The sequence below is a fragment of the Scaptodrosophila lebanonensis genome, unplaced genomic scaffold, assembly GCF_003285725.1.
Source record: "Scaptodrosophila lebanonensis strain 11010-0011.00,11010-0021.00 unplaced genomic scaffold, SlebRS2 tig00000001-arrow-pilon, whole genome shotgun sequence".
In the NCBI taxonomy this organism is placed as follows: domain Eukaryota; kingdom Metazoa; phylum Arthropoda; class Insecta; order Diptera; family Drosophilidae; genus Scaptodrosophila; species Scaptodrosophila lebanonensis.
Window position 1 is genome coordinate 3,507,408 of NW_022060529.1, and position 20,405 is coordinate 3,527,812.

The 20,405-nt window shown below is 41.8% G+C and overlaps 3 protein-coding genes across 3 annotated transcripts; 1 reads left to right on the forward strand and 2 right to left on the reverse strand.

Moving 5' to 3' along the window:
• Positions 1-551: 551 nt before the first annotated feature.
• LOC115630667 (ATP-dependent DNA helicase MPH1) lies at positions 552-8,075 on the forward strand. The gene is made up of 4 exons (XM_030527313.1): positions 552-1,924; positions 4,576-7,107; positions 7,185-7,390; positions 7,458-8,075. Exons 1-4 carry the CDS (start codon positions 614-616, stop codon positions 7,801-7,803), a joined length of 4,395 nt encoding a protein of 1,464 aa, XP_030383173.1. The 5' UTR covers positions 552-613; the 3' UTR covers positions 7,804-8,075.
• On the reverse strand, positions 7,854-10,734 carry LOC115630677 (tetraspanin-12). Its single transcript, XM_030527325.1, has 3 exons — positions 10,678-10,734; positions 8,071-9,122; positions 7,854-7,945 (listed from the first exon to the last, which is right to left on the reverse strand). The coding sequence occupies exons 1-2, from the start codon at positions 10,732-10,734 to the stop codon at positions 8,094-8,096; spliced, it is 1,086 nt and encodes a 361-aa protein (XP_030383185.1). The 3' UTR covers positions 7,854-7,945; positions 8,071-8,093.
• A 3,356-nt stretch (positions 10,735-14,090) lies between these two features.
• LOC115629019 (putative elongator complex protein 4) lies at positions 14,091-17,024 on the reverse strand. The gene is made up of 4 exons (XM_030525319.1): positions 16,774-17,024; positions 15,715-16,607; positions 15,037-15,271; positions 14,091-14,976 (listed from the first exon to the last, which is right to left on the reverse strand). The coding sequence occupies exons 1-4, from the start codon at positions 16,922-16,924 to the stop codon at positions 14,867-14,869; spliced, it is 1,389 nt and encodes a 462-aa protein (XP_030381179.1). The 5' UTR covers positions 16,925-17,024; the 3' UTR covers positions 14,091-14,866.
• Positions 17,025-20,405: the final 3,381 nt, after the last annotated feature.

Sequence of the window (20,405 nt, forward strand, 5' to 3'; positions counted from 1 at the left end):
GAGTGAGAGGGCGCGCATCAGTGCTGCAATCAAAAGCCGGCAAAATGTACTGATAAAATCCCAAACGCGTGTCTTCTGCTGGACAGCTGCGGCAGCTGTTTCTATCACGGTGCAAACAGTTGGCAGCACTTCAATCCCGCGCCGCTGGGGACACTAAGATTTCTTAATAAAGGTCCGTAATATTTTGGTATTATTTTTAAGGTCTAGTAAGGTTTCGAAGAGTAGCGCATTAAATCGAATTAAATTTAATTTTATAGATATGATAGGCATGATTTCGTTTTTTATCGCCAACGTTGACTAATATTGTTTTTTTCTCTTTTAAACTTACAAAAATCAGCTTAGGAAAATGTAAAATGTATTTTTTTATTTTTTATTTATTTTATTGCAAACTACGAATTTCTCATTTAGTTTATTCAAAATTAAATTTTAAACGGCAATTACGAATACGCTTTACGCGCGTATCGCAAGCGAATCGCGTGCATACAATATGTAATAGAATCGATTCATCGTTCTCGAAATATCGATATTTCCTTACATCCCTAATACACTATCGAGATTGTATTTCGTCGTTGCACTGCTGTAATGTTTTTATTTGTTTTCATCGTATGTTATCATGTCTAACGACAATGCGTGGCCCGCTGATGATGACCTGGATTTGGCATTGGCCCTAAACGATAATGCGGCACTGCAGGAGCTTCTCGATCGGCCACATCAACAGGCACAAAAACCTCAGCAGCAACAAGAACAACAATATGCCGGATTTGATGAAACCGCAGGTGATACCTGGATATATCCCAGTAATTTACCAATGCGTTGCTATCAACACAACATTTCACAAGCCGCCCTCTTTCGGAACACCCTGGTGGTGCTGCCCACGGGACTGGGCAAGACGTTTATAGCGGCCGTGGTCATGTACAATTTGTATCGTTGGTACCCTCGTGGGAAGATCATCTTCATGGCGCCCACACGCCCCTTAGTCTCACAACAAATCAATGCCTGCCAGAAGATAATGCCGCTTCCTCCGGAGGACACGGTGGAGTTGACGGGCAAGCTGCCGAGGGCAAAACGCGCTGAACTCTGGGCCAACAAGCGGGTATTCTTTGCGACACCACAGGTGGTGCAGTCCGACATGCTGGACTCGGGCGAAAATGATGTGCAGTTTCCGTTTGGGGCTATAAAACTGCTAGTTGTGGACGAGGCGCACAGAGCGAAGGGACGTTACGCGTATACACAAGTAGCTGAATCCATATTTGCACGCAATCCTTACTTCCGAGTCCTGGCACTGTCCGCAACACCGGGACGCACCATAGACGATGTGGCTGCTGTGTGCCGCAATCTATTTATTTCGCATCTGGAGGTGCGCTCGGATAACTCCATCGATGTTGTCCAGTATGTGCATCAGCGCAGTTTCCGCACCATAATCGTGCCTCTGAGTGAGCAGCTGAAGGAGCTGCGCCAGCGCATGATCCAGATCATTGACCCTTATCTGCGACAGCTTGTGGCCTCGGATGTGCTAAGTGGTTCGCACTCCAATTTCAATCGCAACTTTCTGCTGTTTGAGCAAAAGCGGTTTCAGGAGCGTGCCGCCAATGGTCAACGTCATCCCGAGCACAGCCTGATCGCTGGCACCTTCTCCATGTGTATTAGTCTGTATCATGCTCTGGAGCTGCTCGAGAAGCACGGCCTTCGCGTATTCGTCAATAGTTTTGATGCGGATGAGGATGGACGGGACAAGTTTGTGCTGGTACGGGATGCAGGGTTACGTGAACTTGTCGACGCGCAGCGCCAGCAATTGGGCCCGAATCCCTTCGATGTGTCAACAGCAACCATGACTAATGGCCAAATGGCGCCAATGCCATCCCAGTTAGACTTTGGACATCCCAAATATGAGCGGGCGCGTCAAGTATTGCTCGAATATTTTCAGGTAAGAGTTCATGTGCAAGATAATGCTCAGAAAATAGCTGGGTTTTAGTTTAAAAGTTTAGTTTTTACCGATTTTGTTTATCGGTAAAGAAATTGGAATTAAAATTTATATCTATCTGCATATGTATATACTTGTACATATACATATATGAATGAAAATGTGGAAAGGTAAATATAATAGAATTTTTTTAAAAACATATACTATATATATACAGAGGGTTTAAGAGTTTTAGAGTTCAAGAGTTTTTACAAATATTACGCTTATTATATTTATTGTTATAGCATTTTAGTATACTTGGCTATATTGGTTTGGTTTTTAAACTAATAAGAATGAGAAATTAATTATGTATTAAATGTTGTGAAGGCTATTAGTTGTGAGGCTGGTTAGTGTTTGTGAGTTTGATAAATATCTGCAGATATCTCATGACAGCGTTCTGGAAAATTTGCTTTTAAATAATTCATCAATTAATAATTTCTTTAATGTATTTCTTTAATGTGTTCGTAAAAATTGTCATAGAAGAGCTTGAGCTGTCTGCTAATGCGGTCTCTTCATTTAGCCATCTATTATTCTATGGAAGGCACAGCTTAATTGTGGGAAGAGTATTCAAGCTTTAGCTAAAAGAGATACGTTTAATAATTAGGTGTTTCCAAAGTTTGGAAACGACCATACAAAGCAGAAAGAGAGTGCCAGAGGAAAAAACTAAATCTGCACCATTGTCCGCTTGCAAATCAATGCCGCAGAGGTGGGTAAAGGTTTTCGAGCACATCACTCGCTCCTTGGGGCATATACATTTGGTGTTATCGTCCGACCGTATAAACTCCGAGGCAATGTCCGTTTGACGCATGGGTGGATAATAGTAGCATACGACAAAAAATCCGTGGAACATTATTGCCCCGGCACAGCCAATAAATTCAGCAGTGGGCCAAATAAGTTGCGTGTAATTCTGCACCCTGCCTTGGGCGTGCGCCTCCAGAAAACCGTCGAAAGTTGGCGATAGCATCCCCAATTCCAGATACCAGTTGCGCACCGTCCGCGCCGTCCAATACGGCTTCGGTGTAGCCTGTCTAACGCTGTCAAAGCATGTGTTCTGATTCACCTTGGATGCGTTTGAGCCGATTACTAGGCAAGTGTCGCGTTGCAATTTACACAGACACAAGTACGACTTGAAATATTAGGGAGAAAAAAATGGAAAGGTGATTTGAAAAACGACTGCCAGGGACACCAAAGCGCATGTTAATCCTTATAGACTACATGCCCTTTGGATAGTTGCACTATTGGCATTCACCTCAGCCATGCTTTGCAGCTGGACATTCCAATACAACAGATTCATATTCGCCACTTTCAGATCCTCGGCCACCTTATTTCGCAATCCATTGTGCGCATTAAGCATTCGTAGGCGTGTTTGTCGGATCATGGGGATGAGACGAAAGCGCTTGCAACGATGCGCTGGCTTTTTTGGATTCTTGTCGCACAAAAAATTCCGTGTACCATCCTGACATTCGGCAGTTTCCGGACATATTGTTGAGGAGCTTCCAAAGTTGTTGTGGTAGGGATTCTTGTTCTCCTCAAGCCGATGTTTGGGAATAAAGCAAATAAGCAGTAAAGCAACGAATAGAATTTTTACCGGGATATACATTTTTCACTTAAATAAACCCGACAACAACCGATCCAATTGGGAAAAAATATTGAAAAACAGCTATGCCTACTACACATATGCTATTTCATTAAATTTTCAACTAAAAGATCTTTTTTTATACCCTGTACCCGTAGGGTAAAAAGGGTATATTAGGTTTGTGCAAAGTATGTAACATACAGAAGGAAGCATCTCCGACCCCATAAAGTATATATATTCTTGATCAGCATGACGAGAGAAATCGATCTAGACATGTCCGTCCGTCTGTCCGTCTGTCCGTCCGTCTGGATGAACGCAAGGATCTCAGAAACTATAAAAGCTGGAATAACCAAAGTTGGCATCCAGATTCTCCTAGGTCCGAGTAAGGACGAGTTCATGTTTTTTTTTAATTCCCCCCCCCCCCCCCCCCCCCCCCCTTCCCCCGCTACAGAATTTCGTCAATAGCGTCCACATTTCAAATGGTTCCTAAACCAAACTTTGCACACATAATTTGTATATAATTGTCTATTGTTGTTCAAAATTTTATTCAATTCGGTCAATTCTAAGAAAAGTTATTAGCAAAACAAATTTTCGCCAGTACAACCCCCACAGCAACAAGTTCGCTCTTCTTCTTCCTCTTTTTGCTGCTGCTATGGGCGCATATAACTCAGTGACGCAAGTTAACCTGGGTACAGGGTATTACACTGTCGGGCTTGCTCGACTGTAGCGTTCTCTCTTGTTTTCTTTTCGGCAGAGCTTGCCGGGCATGCTTAAAATAACTATCTATCTAACTATTGACTATCTTAACGGATGTTAAAAATATTACATACTTATAACAAAAGTTGCTGCCTAAAAAAGTACATTTCAGGACGGATTTAGTTTTAGGATTAAATATGACCCTGTGATGCTTTTAATGCTTTCAATATTCTGCTTAGCAGGAAGATTTTATTTATTGTTTAGTTTAGTTAATCATGGAACATATTTGAGTAACTTCTAACTTAAATATTCAAGTTTCCATCAACATCTGCTCCCTTTGCAGACTAATGCCGAGTCGCGAGCCATTGTATTTTGCGAGTATCGTGAGTCCGTGATGCTGATTCAACGCCTACTCCTGCAACACACGCCACTGCTGCGCCCACGCTGCTTTGTCGGCCAGGGGGGCACCACCGGGGCCATTCGTGCTCTCACCCAGAAACAGCAGATGCAGATTATGAACGATTTCCGCAGCGGTACTAGCAATGTTTTAGTAGCCACCTCCATTGGCGAAGAGGGCATCGATGTGGGCGAGGTGGAGCTCATCGTTTGTTTCGACATATGCACATCGAACCCGACACGTTTTGTGCAGCGCATCGGACGCACGGGGCGCCAGAAACGCGGACACGTTGTCATGCTGGCCACAGAGGGACGGGAAGAGCAAGTTCTGAAAGAGGTGCTGGCTACTCGGGATAAAACCAATCGCAAACTTCTGCAATCCCCGTTGGTAAAACGTGCGCTTTACGACCACTGTCCGCGTCTAGTGCCCACAGAATTCAATCCCAAGTGTGTGCAGAAGTTTATGGAACCACAAAAACAAGCGGACGCAACGCCGCCTAAATCGAAGGCCAAGGAAGCCAAATCTAAGGAGCCCAAGACAAGGAAAGTCAATAAAAAGGCGACCAACGTGAAAAATCATGATCTGCGAAAATTCTTTGTACGAACGGAGCCTCCGTTGCTAGACACACAGGAGCGATTGGTGTTTGAACAGGAGGGCGAAACGCCGCCACAACCTTACGTCATGAGTGAGGCATCACAGCAGCAAATACGAGCGGATTGTGCTCGCCGTAGTGCTGGAAAAATCAAAAACTTTCTGCTGGACACCCAGGCCGCAGAACCGTCCTCGCCACCGCCACCTGCAATTACCAGCAGCAGCCAGCAGGAGGCGCAGCGTCTGCGCAAGTTGAACCGTCTTCTCCAGTCCTCGAAGCCTTTGCTAAACGAGTCGCAGCGTAGCCAGAGCCTTGCCACACAGCTCCAGGACAAGGTGCTGCCGCTCAGTCTCAAAAAGATGCTGCTGCGACACAATCGCCGATATGTGCAAGAGGTGTGCGAAAAAATGCGACTGCAACAGGAGCTTAACCTGCCAAACGAGCGCCTGAATTCACGTCAGCGAAGTACCCGGCGGCAACACGAACAATTACTAGACATCTGTGGCGATGGTGTCGATAATTTGGCGGACCTTCAGCGATCCCCAAGCCCTAAAGCAAATCTAAGAAAGCAAGAACTTGCCGAGCTGCAACATATCGGAGAGAATGCTGACCTTGAAGGAATATTGAATGATATATTTGAGGGACTAGACGAGCAAGGACTATGCGCTGACAACTGTGAGCTTGTGCAGCAACAATTAAATGTGATGGAACGGACAGTGCGGCAACAACAGGACGAGCCACAGTCCAGAGTCTACGATGGCGGCACATTCTCCTTCGAGGAGTTAGAGGAGGGGCTAGGGGAAGAGACTTTGCAAGAGGGTGTCGATAACTCAATGTCTCGCAGTCATTGGCAGGAATTTAAAACAGATGCAGCGCAGCATAAATCAACGCCACTCAAAGCTGATGTCTCCCACAGTCGGATTAAGGTCAACAACAAGTTGGACACTTTAGAGGAGGAAGAGGAGCAAACGACCCGAGTAGAGGCGAGCGAATTGAGCATAAATTTAACTCGTCTCAACAATATCTTATCTGTGGCCACTAGTACGCCGCTAGGCGTTAAAACTAAACCTGTGCAGGAGACTCTTCTCAACGCGCTAGAAACGGATCTGTCTACCTTCGAGCAGCTGGCACTGCAGGTAGAAGCCAAAACAGCGGCCCAAAAGACAAACAATAACAACAACAGTCCCAGCAAAATAATACCAGACCACAAACTGATGGGAACGGCAGAGAAGACGCCTGATTGCCTAGATGTGCTCGACCTAGATCTGGACGACTTTTTGGAGCCTCTGCCCGAAGAGCAAATGCTGCAGGAACAGCGCACACTGAGAGAACCAACACCATCTCCTAGTACGAGCCTCAAAGAGAACTGCAATTTGCATAGCAATCAGCTCCTGCTTTCCCCCGCTCAACGCAATTGCTCGCCCGATCTCTTTGCAGAAGAATCCATGTCACCATGGAAGCCGGCATCGCCAAAACGGCCAGTGCCGAGCAAGAGCTTGGCAGCTAAGCTGGCAGAGAAGACGTCAAAGGTGCCGTCCAGGCAACCCCGTCCAACCACACCCAGTTCACCGGAACAACGTGAACGTCCAAAATTGGGCGGAACGGATAAATCACCCAGCATTTTTGATTTATATCTAAAACGCATGCGCGGCCGCGGTCATTTAGGAAAGGCAGCCAAAGCGGTGCATCTCAGCTCATCCTCAATTGCAAAAGCACAAGAGGTTGCACCTCCGAACAAGGAGCAAGACGATTCCCCCATTATCGCTCGACGTCAGCCTAAACGCAAGATTATTGCTAGCGACTCCGATGAAGAGGTGGCAGAAACGGAGCCTATATCCCTAGCCGATAACAGCAGCGACATGGAGCAGGTGCCAGCCACTCAGATGGTAAGTCTTCGCTCAACACCTGACTATCCGACCTGTAAATACTTTATTCTATATGGGCTATCTTCTTCCACTTGCAGCAAGAGACGCCTCCAGTCCCTCGAAAACGGCGTAAATTCAACTCATTCATAATTAATGAAGCCGAAATGAGCGGCTCCGATCATGATGAAGAGGCGGAGCATACCATAGGGGGCTACATTAAAGATTCTGTGATAGTTTCCAGTGAGGACGACGACGATGGTCACAACGATACAACCTCACATGCCATGTACCTGCAAGCTCTAAGGTAAGTCTGGAATGCTCTTCCTTGAATTTACTTTTCAATTCAACAAAATGTGTTCTTCCGAATTTAGAAGTCCTGTACGACGACCTGGTGCTTTCAAAATACCCGCACGCCGTGTTTATAACGACGAATCGCACATTTATTCGCAACAACGTGAACTGGAGCCATCACAGTACATACCCAGTTCGTTTATTGTAGACGAGGCAGAGACAGACATATCGGCTCGAGAGACGCGGGACGTTTCCGAGTGTCCTCTGGAGCGGGCCGAGCGCATTCTGAAGGAGGAGCGACGCCAAAAGCGTCGTCTAAAACGTTTCGGCTCGCCCCAACCAAGACCCCAGCAGTCCAAGCGTCGTCGCGTGCAACCAATGGCGAACAGTTCAAGCGATGATGACGATATCGGGTTTGTAAGATAACGATCAGCCATATCGGAATAAGACTACTTTGTAAAGTGAACTTGTATTTCTTCTATATAGTATTTTATGTTTATGTTTATTGAGTAATGACATTAAGTTTCTGTTTGTTTAATACTTTGGTCTGTATTCGCTTAACTTCACGCTGAAAAGAAAAAGTGGAAGAATAGGGATGTTGTGTTATAGTGCCATAATAATAAGCTTTTCAATTTAAATTGACAGTTTAAAAGATATTTATGCAATTAAAGTATCAGAACAGAGTTATCTTACCTTAACTCCCATTGGCCGCACCTCTAAACCAAATAACTGCGCATGGGCGTCTGGTAATCACTGGCAATGGGCTTGAATGTCGTATTGTGCCGTTGCTTGTAGAGATCGCGTGGTTGGACGTAAAGCTCCTTAAAGTCTTCGCTGCTCACGTGCCGACTTCCCAGGCACATGCTGCGAACGCCAGCTCCAACATCTCGCAGCTCTACCTCCGGTTCGTAAAGGTTCTCAACTAACACCTGGCGGGACTTGGCACGCTTCCGCAAGTGCTGCGTATCGCTGGCCAATGTGGCCCTTTGGGTCGCAATTCCTGTGCAGCTAAGAATGATGGCAAGCAGCACACAAAACTCCACGAGACCCATCACCAGACTGGCGCCTAAAAACACGCTATACTGCTCACGATACCAACCATCCAGATGGGGCAGACAAGACTCTGTATAGCGCTCCCGCTCGTAGGAGGTACGTTCCAATGACTGGCACTGCGACTCATTCGCTGGTTTGGGATCCAAGTAGGAGAGGCGATCGGGTGCATTCTCCAGCACGCAACAGCTGAGTGGAACCGCCCAGTTCCTTTGTCCGTACTCCTGGAGCCGCCAGAGCGAAGTATCATAATTAATCGCCCCACTCATGCCACAGCAGCCGAAGCGAGTCTGAGCCAAGTCCATGGCATTTGTGAACTGCTCCTGGCCGGGTATTCCATAATTGGCCTGCAGGGCCTTCACCATTTGGGTCTCGTCTAGGCTGATGCCCAGACAGTGGGGCCAGAGTGTGATGGCCAGGCAGACGACCGACTCAGCCAGCAATAGGACCACAACACTCAGAAAGTAGACGCTCAAAAAGCAATACGTGTGCAGGCAACTGGCCCAGAAACCGATCACTGCGGCTAGCACCGCCACAAATCCCGCCACGCACAATCCGAGAGCGATATAATAGAGCAGGGGCTGGGGCAGCGCACTGAGACGCTCACTTGGTGCCGCCAGCAATCTCGAGAGCAGAATGCGTCTGGTATCTGTGTACAAATAACAGCCAGAGACGATGAGCATTGTGCCACAGAGCTGGAACAAATGATTTATAACAGAGATTAGTCGAGACTCAACAGGGAAGATGAACACTATAAGTAAGTCTACAAGCGCCTGAATTAGTGCAAGACTTAAGATATCGCATCTGATGGCGAAGGTTATGAATTATTATACGCTGAACTGATGGACCTAAAGATCTGAATGTATGCTAATGGAAGAAAGACTAGTATACTCGCAATAAATCATCTTTTCGGCAAGTGAATAATACTTTTTATTCCTAACCGGTTTCTATGATACATAGCAATTGAGAAATAAATATGTTTTGCAATTATTTAGCTAATCTATAAACTTTTCGTGGAATTAATGAAAATATTTAAACCTGATTTCGATTACCATCCATCATTAAAGATGAGTATATTTTTGAAATTTAATAAGTTAATAAACTAGAATAGAATAGTTTCTGCAGTTTAAAGAAAACTTTGCTTGTTTTTATATTTTACTTTTGATTTTCAGTTGTGTGGATTCCAAATGGCTTAATATCTGCTGCGACACTTATATCTCTTTAAACTATATTCCCTGAGCTATATACAATATATTTAATATTTTGGGTAGATTTCAGCATCATAGTGAAATATTAACTATTTGTTTGATTCTAAACGGGGAAAATAGCATTAGTAGCAAAAAGTTTGTTTGTGGTATTTATATGAAACTTTTTATGTAAATCTTGGATCTTTTATTTAAGATCTGCCCTGGGTTGGACAATTATTAAATTTTATGATAACTAAGACAATTTTTAACAATGCTCCTGTCAAGGCGGTTGCGATTTGAACCTAGGGCTAATCAACAAATGAACTCACTTTGAATTGAAATACCTGTGCCTATTAATATTCAATTGAAAATATTTGGGGGCACTGATCCATTTTCAAAAAGTGCTCAGAACCTTAATATTAGTTTGCTTGCCAAACCTTAAACCTAGAATCTCAGATGAAATGCATTGATAAAAATCATGTGTGAGATAGAGAAAAGAGCGAATAGGTTCTCTCTTTTCAACAAGAGTTAAGTCAATTGTGTTTGAGGAATAAAGAGAAGCGTAAAGAAAGAGCCTACCAAAAAGTTTTAGTTTTATTTTAAATTTTTTTTACACGCAACGGAAGCGCGCGAAGACAACGCCATTGCCTGTCAGTTAATTGCAGGGCTAGTCTGATGGCTAACTACCTTGTTCATAGTTAAGCACTTGGATTACCCGTTTGGCGTTAAAGCACTTGCCAGACTTGATGGTGACTCCAACAGAGTCCCCCCCTCCATCTATCCTACCAGTCAAATGTTTGGAAGCAACAGAGCAGAACAACAAAATACAGACATAATATGTAGGTACGAGTACATTAAACAAAAAGTACGCCAAAAAATGTAACGCTCGTAGCTAACAACAACAACAACAACATTGGCAGCAAAGGCAAATGGACTCTTACAAAAATAATTTGTATGAGCCCAGTTGTAGGGCATCACCAGATTTCACCCAACTTCTCGTATGTGTATTAGTTCTATTCCGATGTTTTTGTGGTTTTATTTCTTTTGTTCAGTCGTCACTTACCAAAAACAATAAATTACAAAAGTTGAGCACCAATTTGTGATTGAAGCAACGCGCCATTTTATTGTTGTAGGTGGTGGTCCGCTGTGGATCTTAAATGAATTTGAACTTAATTAAACGCTCAATTATGAAATAATCCAATAATTGTGGCATGAGCAACTGTCGATGGAAATTGTCACTTAGACGGGCTGTGCGTGTTACATAGCAGCGGTCAAAACCTTCAAAAAGTTTTGAAAAAATGTTAAAACTCTACGATTGGGTTGAATGGCTTCACCACCTATGTACTCGTATGCGAACGTTGCGCGTCGTTTGGCTGAAAAACAAAAACTAAAAACGCAGCAATGGATCTGCTGCCTCAAACTGTGGCAAGTTCACAACAACTGAGGGTAGCAGCCGCCAGAGGCAGAGCGCAGCAATAACTCTTTGCCTTTACAAGTATGTTGTGCTTTGCGATCAGTGTTCAGAGCCGCAGTTTTAAGCTTGGCTTTCTCTCTCTCCCTGTCTCTCACTCTCCATTGTAGGCGCGCTCACGCCCGTACGCAATCAAATGGAACGGCTTGTAAACAAAAGACCAACACCACGCAGCAACAACTTGTTGTTGTGACTGAAATGTTGGTTGCATGCCATTGCAACAAACTTGTTCAGCCGGCGCTTATCTCGTTTGTTTACTTAGAACATTGCGTGAGCACGAAAGTAGTGGGGAGTGGGAGCCCAGAGAGAGAGAGAGAGAGAGAGAGAGAGTGAGCGAGTGTGGGGAATAGAATGCTGGGGTGCAGCTGTTGCTGTCAATTTAGCCATTTTTCCACCAGTTTTGTGGCTAGCGGGAATTCTAGCATTGTTTGAAGCAACTACCACACCAATATTGCAGCTAATTTTGAGCATTGCCTGTAAAGATGGAGATGGTCGATACTTCAATCGAAAGGTATTGAAACACACTTTCACAATTTATATTCATAACGAGATTAATCGAGGTTTGAAGGACTTTTTTCAAAACCTTTGTAGTGGGAGCATACATTTTTATTTGAGTCTCCGTTTATATTTTTTTAAGCGAATTAATTTAGAAAATGTTCACTTTCGTCACAAATTCATATCAAAAATTAAGTGAGTTGTAGTCTTACTTTCTCACCTCATTATATTGATTAATATTAATTAGTATCTGACCCAGCAATTATTTGCTTTTTGGTCATTTTTGTTAGAATTTTGTTAGACCACTACTGTCAATGGTTTAAATGATTTAAAAATCTTAGAAGAATAGCTAAAACTTATTCTAAAAGACTGCAAACATTTTTAATTAATTTTTTTTTAATTGACAAAAAAATTTAGTTTTTTTAATTTTATTTTTATTTTATTAAATATTATCTTTAACTATTAATTATTTAATTTTACAAAAAATATGTTTTGTAATGAGTCCGTTTAAATGATTTAAAAATCTTAGAAGAATAGCTAAAACTTATTCTAAAAGACTGCAAACATTTTTAATTAATTTTTTTTTTAATTGACAAAAAATTTTAGTTTTTTTAATTTTATTTTTATTTTATTAAATATTATCTTTAACTATTAATTATTTAATTTTACAAAAAATATGTTTTGTAATGAGTCCGGCGTAAGGTTGCACCTTAGACCCGATAACACCAATTTAAGGGCAGAAAATGCCCATTCGACACTCACTGGCATTGAATATAATTCTGCCTGTTACATACATTCGCATTTGTGATTTTTAAAATAATTAATTGATAAATTAATTAGTTAGTTAATTAAAAATGTTCCCCTTGACTCACTGATTATGGATATATATAAATTTTGTCCTTAATCTTTATGAAACAGACAAAATTTCAGCATGAGTTTTATTTTTGATTTTTGAAAAAATAAAACTCAAAGAATAATCATTATTTTATAAGTTTTATTTTTTTCCTCATCAATAATGATTATTGGTTAATTTTTAAAGTAAAACTCAAAATTAATCATTAAATTGTGAGCGAATGAATACAAATTAAAATTTATAAATCATGGTGAAAATACATACATAGATAATCCTTAAAAAGGATGTCAGTAAATTCCTCGCTTTCCAAAAGTTACTATAAGTGAATGATTTTTTCGTTTAAAAAAAACAAAATAATCATTATTTGCGGTCCCTGGTTTGAACATCTCCGTTGCCTTGCTTTTTATCGGCCTTACAATTTGTATAGCTTTTTCAATCGCTGATCTAGCCGTTTCTATGCCTAATAAGCAGCACTGGACTTAGCATCGGGTGTTCTAATTGATTTTGCTGGCATTTGAAATTCGTAAAAGAGTGACCGCTGGCTCTGCTCTGCGCTCTGTTTATATTGTGGTCCCCTCACTCTTTTCGTTCCTCTGCACCCGTGGAGTGTGGATTGCCTGCCTGGCAGTTTACCGTTTGCTCCACATGGCGCTCGCATTTCCGCTGCTGCTGCGCAATAAGTAGCGGCTGCGCATAATCATGCATTATTTCACATTTATTTTTGGGGTCAAAGCTGGGCAGCAATTATGTTTTATGTTGAGAGTTTGGGGCGAGTGTGGGTGGCAATTAAGTGCATCCCATGCAGAAGAGACACTGAATGCATGAATACTTACGACTACATTCGAGTTCTTATCAGCTTATGTGAGTGCATGCATCGGCAGGGCGTGCTGGGGTTAAGAGGTGCCCTCAGAGTCAATGAACTCAAGTGGTATCTGTGCAGGGAGAGCGGCAACTTTATGTGCGAGCAACATTGACAATATTCGACATGACAGTTGAAAATTAAGCGACTTATTTACCAATCATTCCTATAATTGCTTGTCCCAAGGCTGGGATGTTCCGAAACAAAAAATCTAAATTATAGGTCCTGATTTATGTACATTTGTTGTTCAAACTCTGCTATATGCAAACTAGTATGCAAATATTAAATTCAAAACAGGGCAGATATTACCTAGAAAATAAAATAAACTCTTTTGGCCTAGTGGCTAGGAGACTAGTTTACTCGCACTACAAACAAAATCTGGCCAATATGAACGGACCTAAAGAGATTTGTCTCGTAATGGCAATTGGCAATAGATGGGGTCGGGTACGGGTTTTAAAAAGGATCTTGAGTGCTTCAAAATAACAAAGTCGGATCGCTTTCTTAAAGGATTATTTGAGTTATAGGCTGGTCGTGAAATCTAAAAATCAATCCAACATAAATTTACAAATATACATTTCAAATCGGTTTGCTTGATGTTTAACTTAACTGAATTCTGTTTGGAATAAATTATCTGTCAATATTTTTAATTATATTGAGTGAGAACTTTATTTCATTTCTAGAGCTCTATATGCCTTAACTACTTGTAGCTCTATGTTTTCGCCAAATAGTTTCTTTCTTCTTTTCATACATTACCTTCTTAGTTTTGAAGTATACGCTTTGAAGAGATCGAAAATTAAATTTATGAATCAATTAAAAAACTCCGTTTTATTTCAGTCAATATATCTTGTAGGTTGTACGGTCTGATTACAAATTAAATCAGACATACCAGAAAAGTAACAAAATTGTTCGGCTTGTGTTATTTTTGGACTAAGGCCTTTCCAATAACATAAAGTTCTTTCATATGAACGTATATTAACTAATGTAGCGATTCTTTAAGTAGCTGTATTTGTAAATTGATTGAAATAAATGCCAAAAATAAAAAAAATTGTTTGTACTTAAAATTTGTATAATTTGAAAAGAACCAATTGAATAATATCTATTTGTAACAAACTTTCAATGGCCTGCAAATTATGTAAATATTACAAAAATGTTTCATAAATTTGGAAAAAACTATACGCACTTGATATAAATACATAGGGGAATTTTGCGCAACTTTTTTCCTTTGTATAAATTAATAATGTGTTAACAAAAATCTTATAAAATTATCGATTGTACTAATTATACGATATTTGTTGGGCTCTCGAAAATGGATTAATTGTGACAGACTAAATAATTTTACTTCGCTTTTAGCATAATTCATAGTAGTTGTAGTTTCACTTCACAACTTGAATAGGGTAGGGGAATTGAAGTTCTTTTTGGGCCGCTCGAAAAAAGTGGTAATAAGCAATTCCATAGTTTTTGTTTGTTTGTTTGTTTGTATGACACACGCGTGGCGCCGATTGCAGTGAGCTGCCTGGATACAATGGAAAATGTTGGTGGGTGCAAAAGCCACAAAATCGTGACAATGCCTGCCATTAAAAGTCCAGGGAAGCATTGGAATTGATTGACAATTCAGTGCCAGCAGCACATTTTGGCAAAGACACGCTGCTAGTCATGGTTGAATTAGTCGGCGTCTCCTGCAGTTCTGTAAATAAAACATATCCCAGTTAGTTTCCAATGGAAGAAACTATGCCAAAATGCTTACCTGGAGGCAGATGCAGCTTTTCAATGACGAACTTCTTGCGTCGCAGCTTGAATGCCAAATCTGTGGTCTCTGGCATGTGGGCGGCCAGCGTGTTTAGGGCCGTCATCTTGTGCAGATGCAACAATCCGCTATATTCCTTATAGGCCGGATGCGTTTCACGCTCCGAGCCAGCAAATGACTCCAATTCAATGGCATAATCGACCAGTTGGCGTATTTTGGCAACCAGGGTGCTATCCTGTAATGTAAATAGATTAAAACCCAAATAAGCGACTGATAACGAGAAGAACGTTTAAGTAGTGTTACCCCAACTTTTGTTTACACTGTGCCCAACATTTACCCCGCTTCACCCATTCAACAGAAATAAACTTTGTGTCAACCATTCCTATATATGGCATAGTGATAAGAACAGAAATGCCTACAACATGTGGTCTACCAAAAACAATATACTCTTTCACTTTTATAAGGGTATAAAAACTGTAAATTAGTTTTTGGTTTCGAGAATCAGCCGGATTTTGGGAACAGGGTCCAATTATATATACAGGTATATACTCTGTGAGATACGACATGCATTTTTGTGCCTCTTACAATCAAACATATATATATATATATATACTATACTAGTATGTATACTTTTTGGCGCTGGGTGTAGGAGGTTGTGAGAACTCTCAGAATACTTACGTATTTGGCAATCAGGTGCATGGGCATTGTGATGAAACAGACCGAGGTGCAGCTGCGGATGCTGGCACGCAACACGGTTAGAAACTTGAGCATATCCTCGCCAAAATGGTCGTCGTACCACAGCGGGGACCCGAGCGATGTGAGGCAGACACGGCATAAATTCTTCTGCTGGGTGTTGGTGCCGGGCATGAATCTCTTTTCGTGCAGTAGTTGTTGCATTTCGTTGAACAGGCGTCCATAGCGTTGATTATAAAAGATATGTGGTGGCTGCGTGCTGCTCGCTGGACTGCAGTTGCTCGCTGGCGTTGTGGTCGTAGTGTTGTTGTAGATATTGGCAGTGTTGCTATTGTCCATGTTAGCTGCATTAATGTTGTTGTTGTTGGCAGTGGTATTATCGCCGGCCCCGATGCTCATAACGTCGCCCTCCGGCATGGGTTCAATAGCAGCCGGCTGCTCTCGCTCGAGCGAAACAGACGACGAGCTGCTCTTGGAGCACTCTTCTTGTATGACGATATCCGGCTCCTTATCACTGTCATCCCATACCGTGGTCTGTGCATAGTATAGCTGCATAGTGTCCATGTGCTCCATTAGATTGAAGTGATGCCCAATTTTGGCCGACGCCTGCTCGGAGTTGACCAACGGCAAGTCGCTATAGCGCCAGGCAATGCGCAGGCCATTTTTATCCGCCTGTTGATCAATTGCTTGTTGTTCCTGCTGCTGCTGCAGTTGCTCCACCTCGGCCTCTTCATCGGTAAGTGGCTTGGGCAAGCGACGCAGCATCTCTGCGGGTATGTCGTCCAAGCTGCCCAAAAATATATCCTGTTTGGAGAGCACGCCCTCGGCCAGAAAGTATTTGGCCAATACCTTCGCATGCGTCATAAAGCGATCTTCTTCTGCAATATACATACATATGTATATACACGTGCACGCGTACACACAAACAAACAATAGAATCATACAAACGAGAGCATTACGCAGATTGCAATCAAATTCGAATACTGTGTATGGTCGTCGAGGCCACCCCACCCCCAGACCCGCCACAACCACAACCACACTCACCAATCAAACAAATTGAGCCAATTTGTAGGCCTCCCCCGAGAATCATGTCCAGCGATGGATTGCCACTCGACGTTATCACTTGGGCGGTGTGGGGACTTGTACGTGTCCCCCGTATGGTTATGGGCTTGGTGCGTTTGCGAAAACTCGTCATAGTCGTACCACTTTTCCGCCTGTTCGCGTTACGTTTATCAGCGAATTTCCTTTTGTTTTGTGCCGGCGCCAAAGAATAAGCAGATAGATATGTGTATGAGGAGTGTGAATGGAAGATAAGTGTAAAACGTAATTGAAACGATGCCGGAATCGATAGTTTGTGTCCTAGCGTTGCCACATGCTTGAAAAAACATGTCGTGCATTTACCGTGCGACAAAGTGTTGCCACATTAGTTCAGTTAAAATGTTTGAACAATTGCTCTAAAACTGTAATTAAGTGTTCTGATTACAGTAGCTCGCAAACTATAAATAAAGTACACTTAATTCTATTTTTACACTGCCTTTGTTTTACACGATTTTGAGATAAAACGGTTTGAAAATTAAAAATTGCATATATATTTGTTTAGATATAAGGAACCAATCACCTATTTTTGCATATAATCAATGTCTTTTTTTACACGGTTGTTTCTAGAACCAATCTACCGTGTAAAAACAGAATTAGGTGTACATTTCAGGAGTCGATTTTTCAAATATACATTGCCATATTAAAAATATGAATAAATAAATAACATAGTGATCAAAACATAAAAGGGGACAAAATGGAAAATGTGTATGATTCTACTATTTGCCAAATGGCTCTAAAACTGTTAAAGGATCATTAAAAAGTGTGTAGCACTGCTGGAAATCGATGAAGGACACAACATTTGCTTTCATATGAAAGAAAAAAGGGTGTCCGATATGTTTTCAAGTGGCCATTGTCCATTTCTGGATAACTGATAATGTGGCCTGCGCACATATTGTACATATGTATGTCCTGCCATTGTGCAAACCGACGTAAGTTCATGATTTATGCGACATTGCAGTTCAGTTGAGGGTTGAGTATTTTTGAATATCTGCATTCATGACAGCCGGAACTTTCACATTGAGTTTTCTTTCTTCGACGCAACTGTACCAAAAACGTAGTGAAAAGCGAAAGAAGAGAGGACAGACATTTAGCTAATCGGGGGTCTTTCAGTTCAGCCACGCCCTAGTGAAAGGATAATTACGTTTATTCTTTTGCGCATTACGCTACAACCTTTGGATTTCGCAGCATACACAAGCACTTGCACACGCCTGCTGTCGTTTTAATTATATTATATTATAGAGTCGGCCATCGTTAGCGTAAAGAATCTTCAAAGGATGATACTCGTAGAGGCCGCCGCCTGGTTGAAAGGAAAGTGAGGGAAGAGTAGAGGGCGTCTGCGCATTAGTCAGCCTGCTTGTTCTGTTGATGAAGTACAGCAGTGGCTATTGCTCTTGTCAAAGGGTTAGAGCAGACATTACTGGCACACTGATCCAAAGGATTCCAGCAAGGAATTCAACAAAATCCCAATGCACACAGATTTCTGAGAAGACGAACACACGCAACATTGCAACGGGCAATGCCAGAAATGCAATCAACACGAGCGATAGCATTGACAGGACAACGGTACAGGACCCAAAAGGACAAGACGAGACATCCAAAAGGGTGCGCGTGGGAAAGACAAACAAGGCAAACGTCTCGACAACGATCATAAATTATGTGTGGGCATGAAAGGATGCACATACACACACAAAAAGGACAATGCAGCACAATTATTGATTGCAACAAGAAGTTAAAAACCTACACACACACACAAACACATCTTTTTGTTGACTGCCTGGCAGTCGAGCAAAATTGCAAAACAATCGCACAAAAGTCAAAGGATTGCAGGACTTGTGTAATTTATTGGATGGCGACTGACCAGCACACAATTCTCTGACCAGCATGGCGTACAGCTGCCCCGCACACCTACCCACACACACACACACACACACACATGCACACACACACCACAACTATGTTCAGCCCCCGTTGCGAGCGACGGCCGCTTCACGTGGTCAACCTTTTCACATCCTTTGAGTTGCTGCAGTCCTTTTAATTACGAATTTATGTAGCATGGCCAAATGGCAAACAGCGCGGCGAATCGAATACATTTGACTGCTAATAATCACGCGGCGGCAGCGCAACGAAAGGATGCAGGGATATGTAAAAGGATATGTTGCATATGCATGTGGATATTTGGGTCAGTCCTGCAGCGAAAGTGTGTGCTAGGATTTTACATCAACATATGTCGTTCATAAATCAAAGGCGGTGCGCCAGTGGCTTTTTAGGCAAAGTGTGGCGTATCCTTCGGGCAGGACTTTGTCAAGCAAGTGTTTGGGGCGCGCCAAAACGAAAGCAACAGTTTTGTGATTGATTAGCCTCACAGTGGTACTAAAACTGTGGATCCAAACTGTTTTAAACAACTTTGGAGAGTCTTGAGCTAAGATTCCTATAACTAAGATTCCTTAGCTACTCGTTAATGCAGAATACTATCTTTTTGAACATCATTAAAATTGAAATGATTGTAAGAATGATTTATGAAACAGGCAGCGGTAATTTGAAACCAAACCAAATGACTTATCTGCTCAAAATATTTACTAGCGTTGATTAGAATAGTACGCTTTGCTTCCTTCCGCGACCAAAACCCATCTGCGCAACCATAGGAACACACAGGATGTGCCAAAGGATCAACGGCTACAGCTCGAGCACTTGAAGCACTACCAGTCGGTTTCGGACAGCCGGAGCTCCATGCACTTGCGACAGGATATGTTGGGTTATTAATGAAGTATTGGACATTCAAGTAGCGTGTGAAAATAGAAGTGGAGTATTCCGACATTTAGTTAGTGTAAGAGAGTATAAAATTGAGGATTCTGCTAGGAGGTTTTAGGGGTACGGTTAATTCCTGTACGGTTACTTAAAAGCTTACTTAATTGAGATCCCAATACTTTTACAACCTTTGAGAAACAATAGAAATTTAGTAGTAAACTATAAAAATAGACTGTTATGAGTAAGTCCAGAATTTCGTACTATAGCACAACCAAGAAGCTTATGTAAGTAAAAAATTTAATCAAACTATTTCAAATGATGGAACATAAAACCCATATAATAGCAAAATTAAATTATAATTGTAAAACAAGCTTCAGTTGCCCCCAAACTTTCGGCATTGTAAACTGTAAGAGAGAGGCTTTAAAACCTTCGGCGCTGAAACCGTAAATGAAGGGCTGTCATGAGGGAGTTAAGAGAGCGAATTGCACACTATAAGCAATCAAGAAGTGTATGAATGTAGTTCATGTAAGTATATTAATAAATGTACTTATGTATATCTTAAATAATTCAACAATTAATTTAACATAGGCATTGGAAAACAGTTGGCCACATGTGCCTCACATTTTCGATACCACAAAGCAGAAAAAATGCCAAACACACACACACACACATGCATGTCCAACTCTTTTCGTCGTGTGTGAGTGTGCAGGTATCGGTATCAAGTCTCTCTTAATTTCTCCTTTCTTTAGTTGTTCTCGTGTTGTTCTTTGCGTTTGTGGTAAACGCAAAACTATTGCAAAATTAATTGTTTTCGGCTTAAATTGAAAATGTAA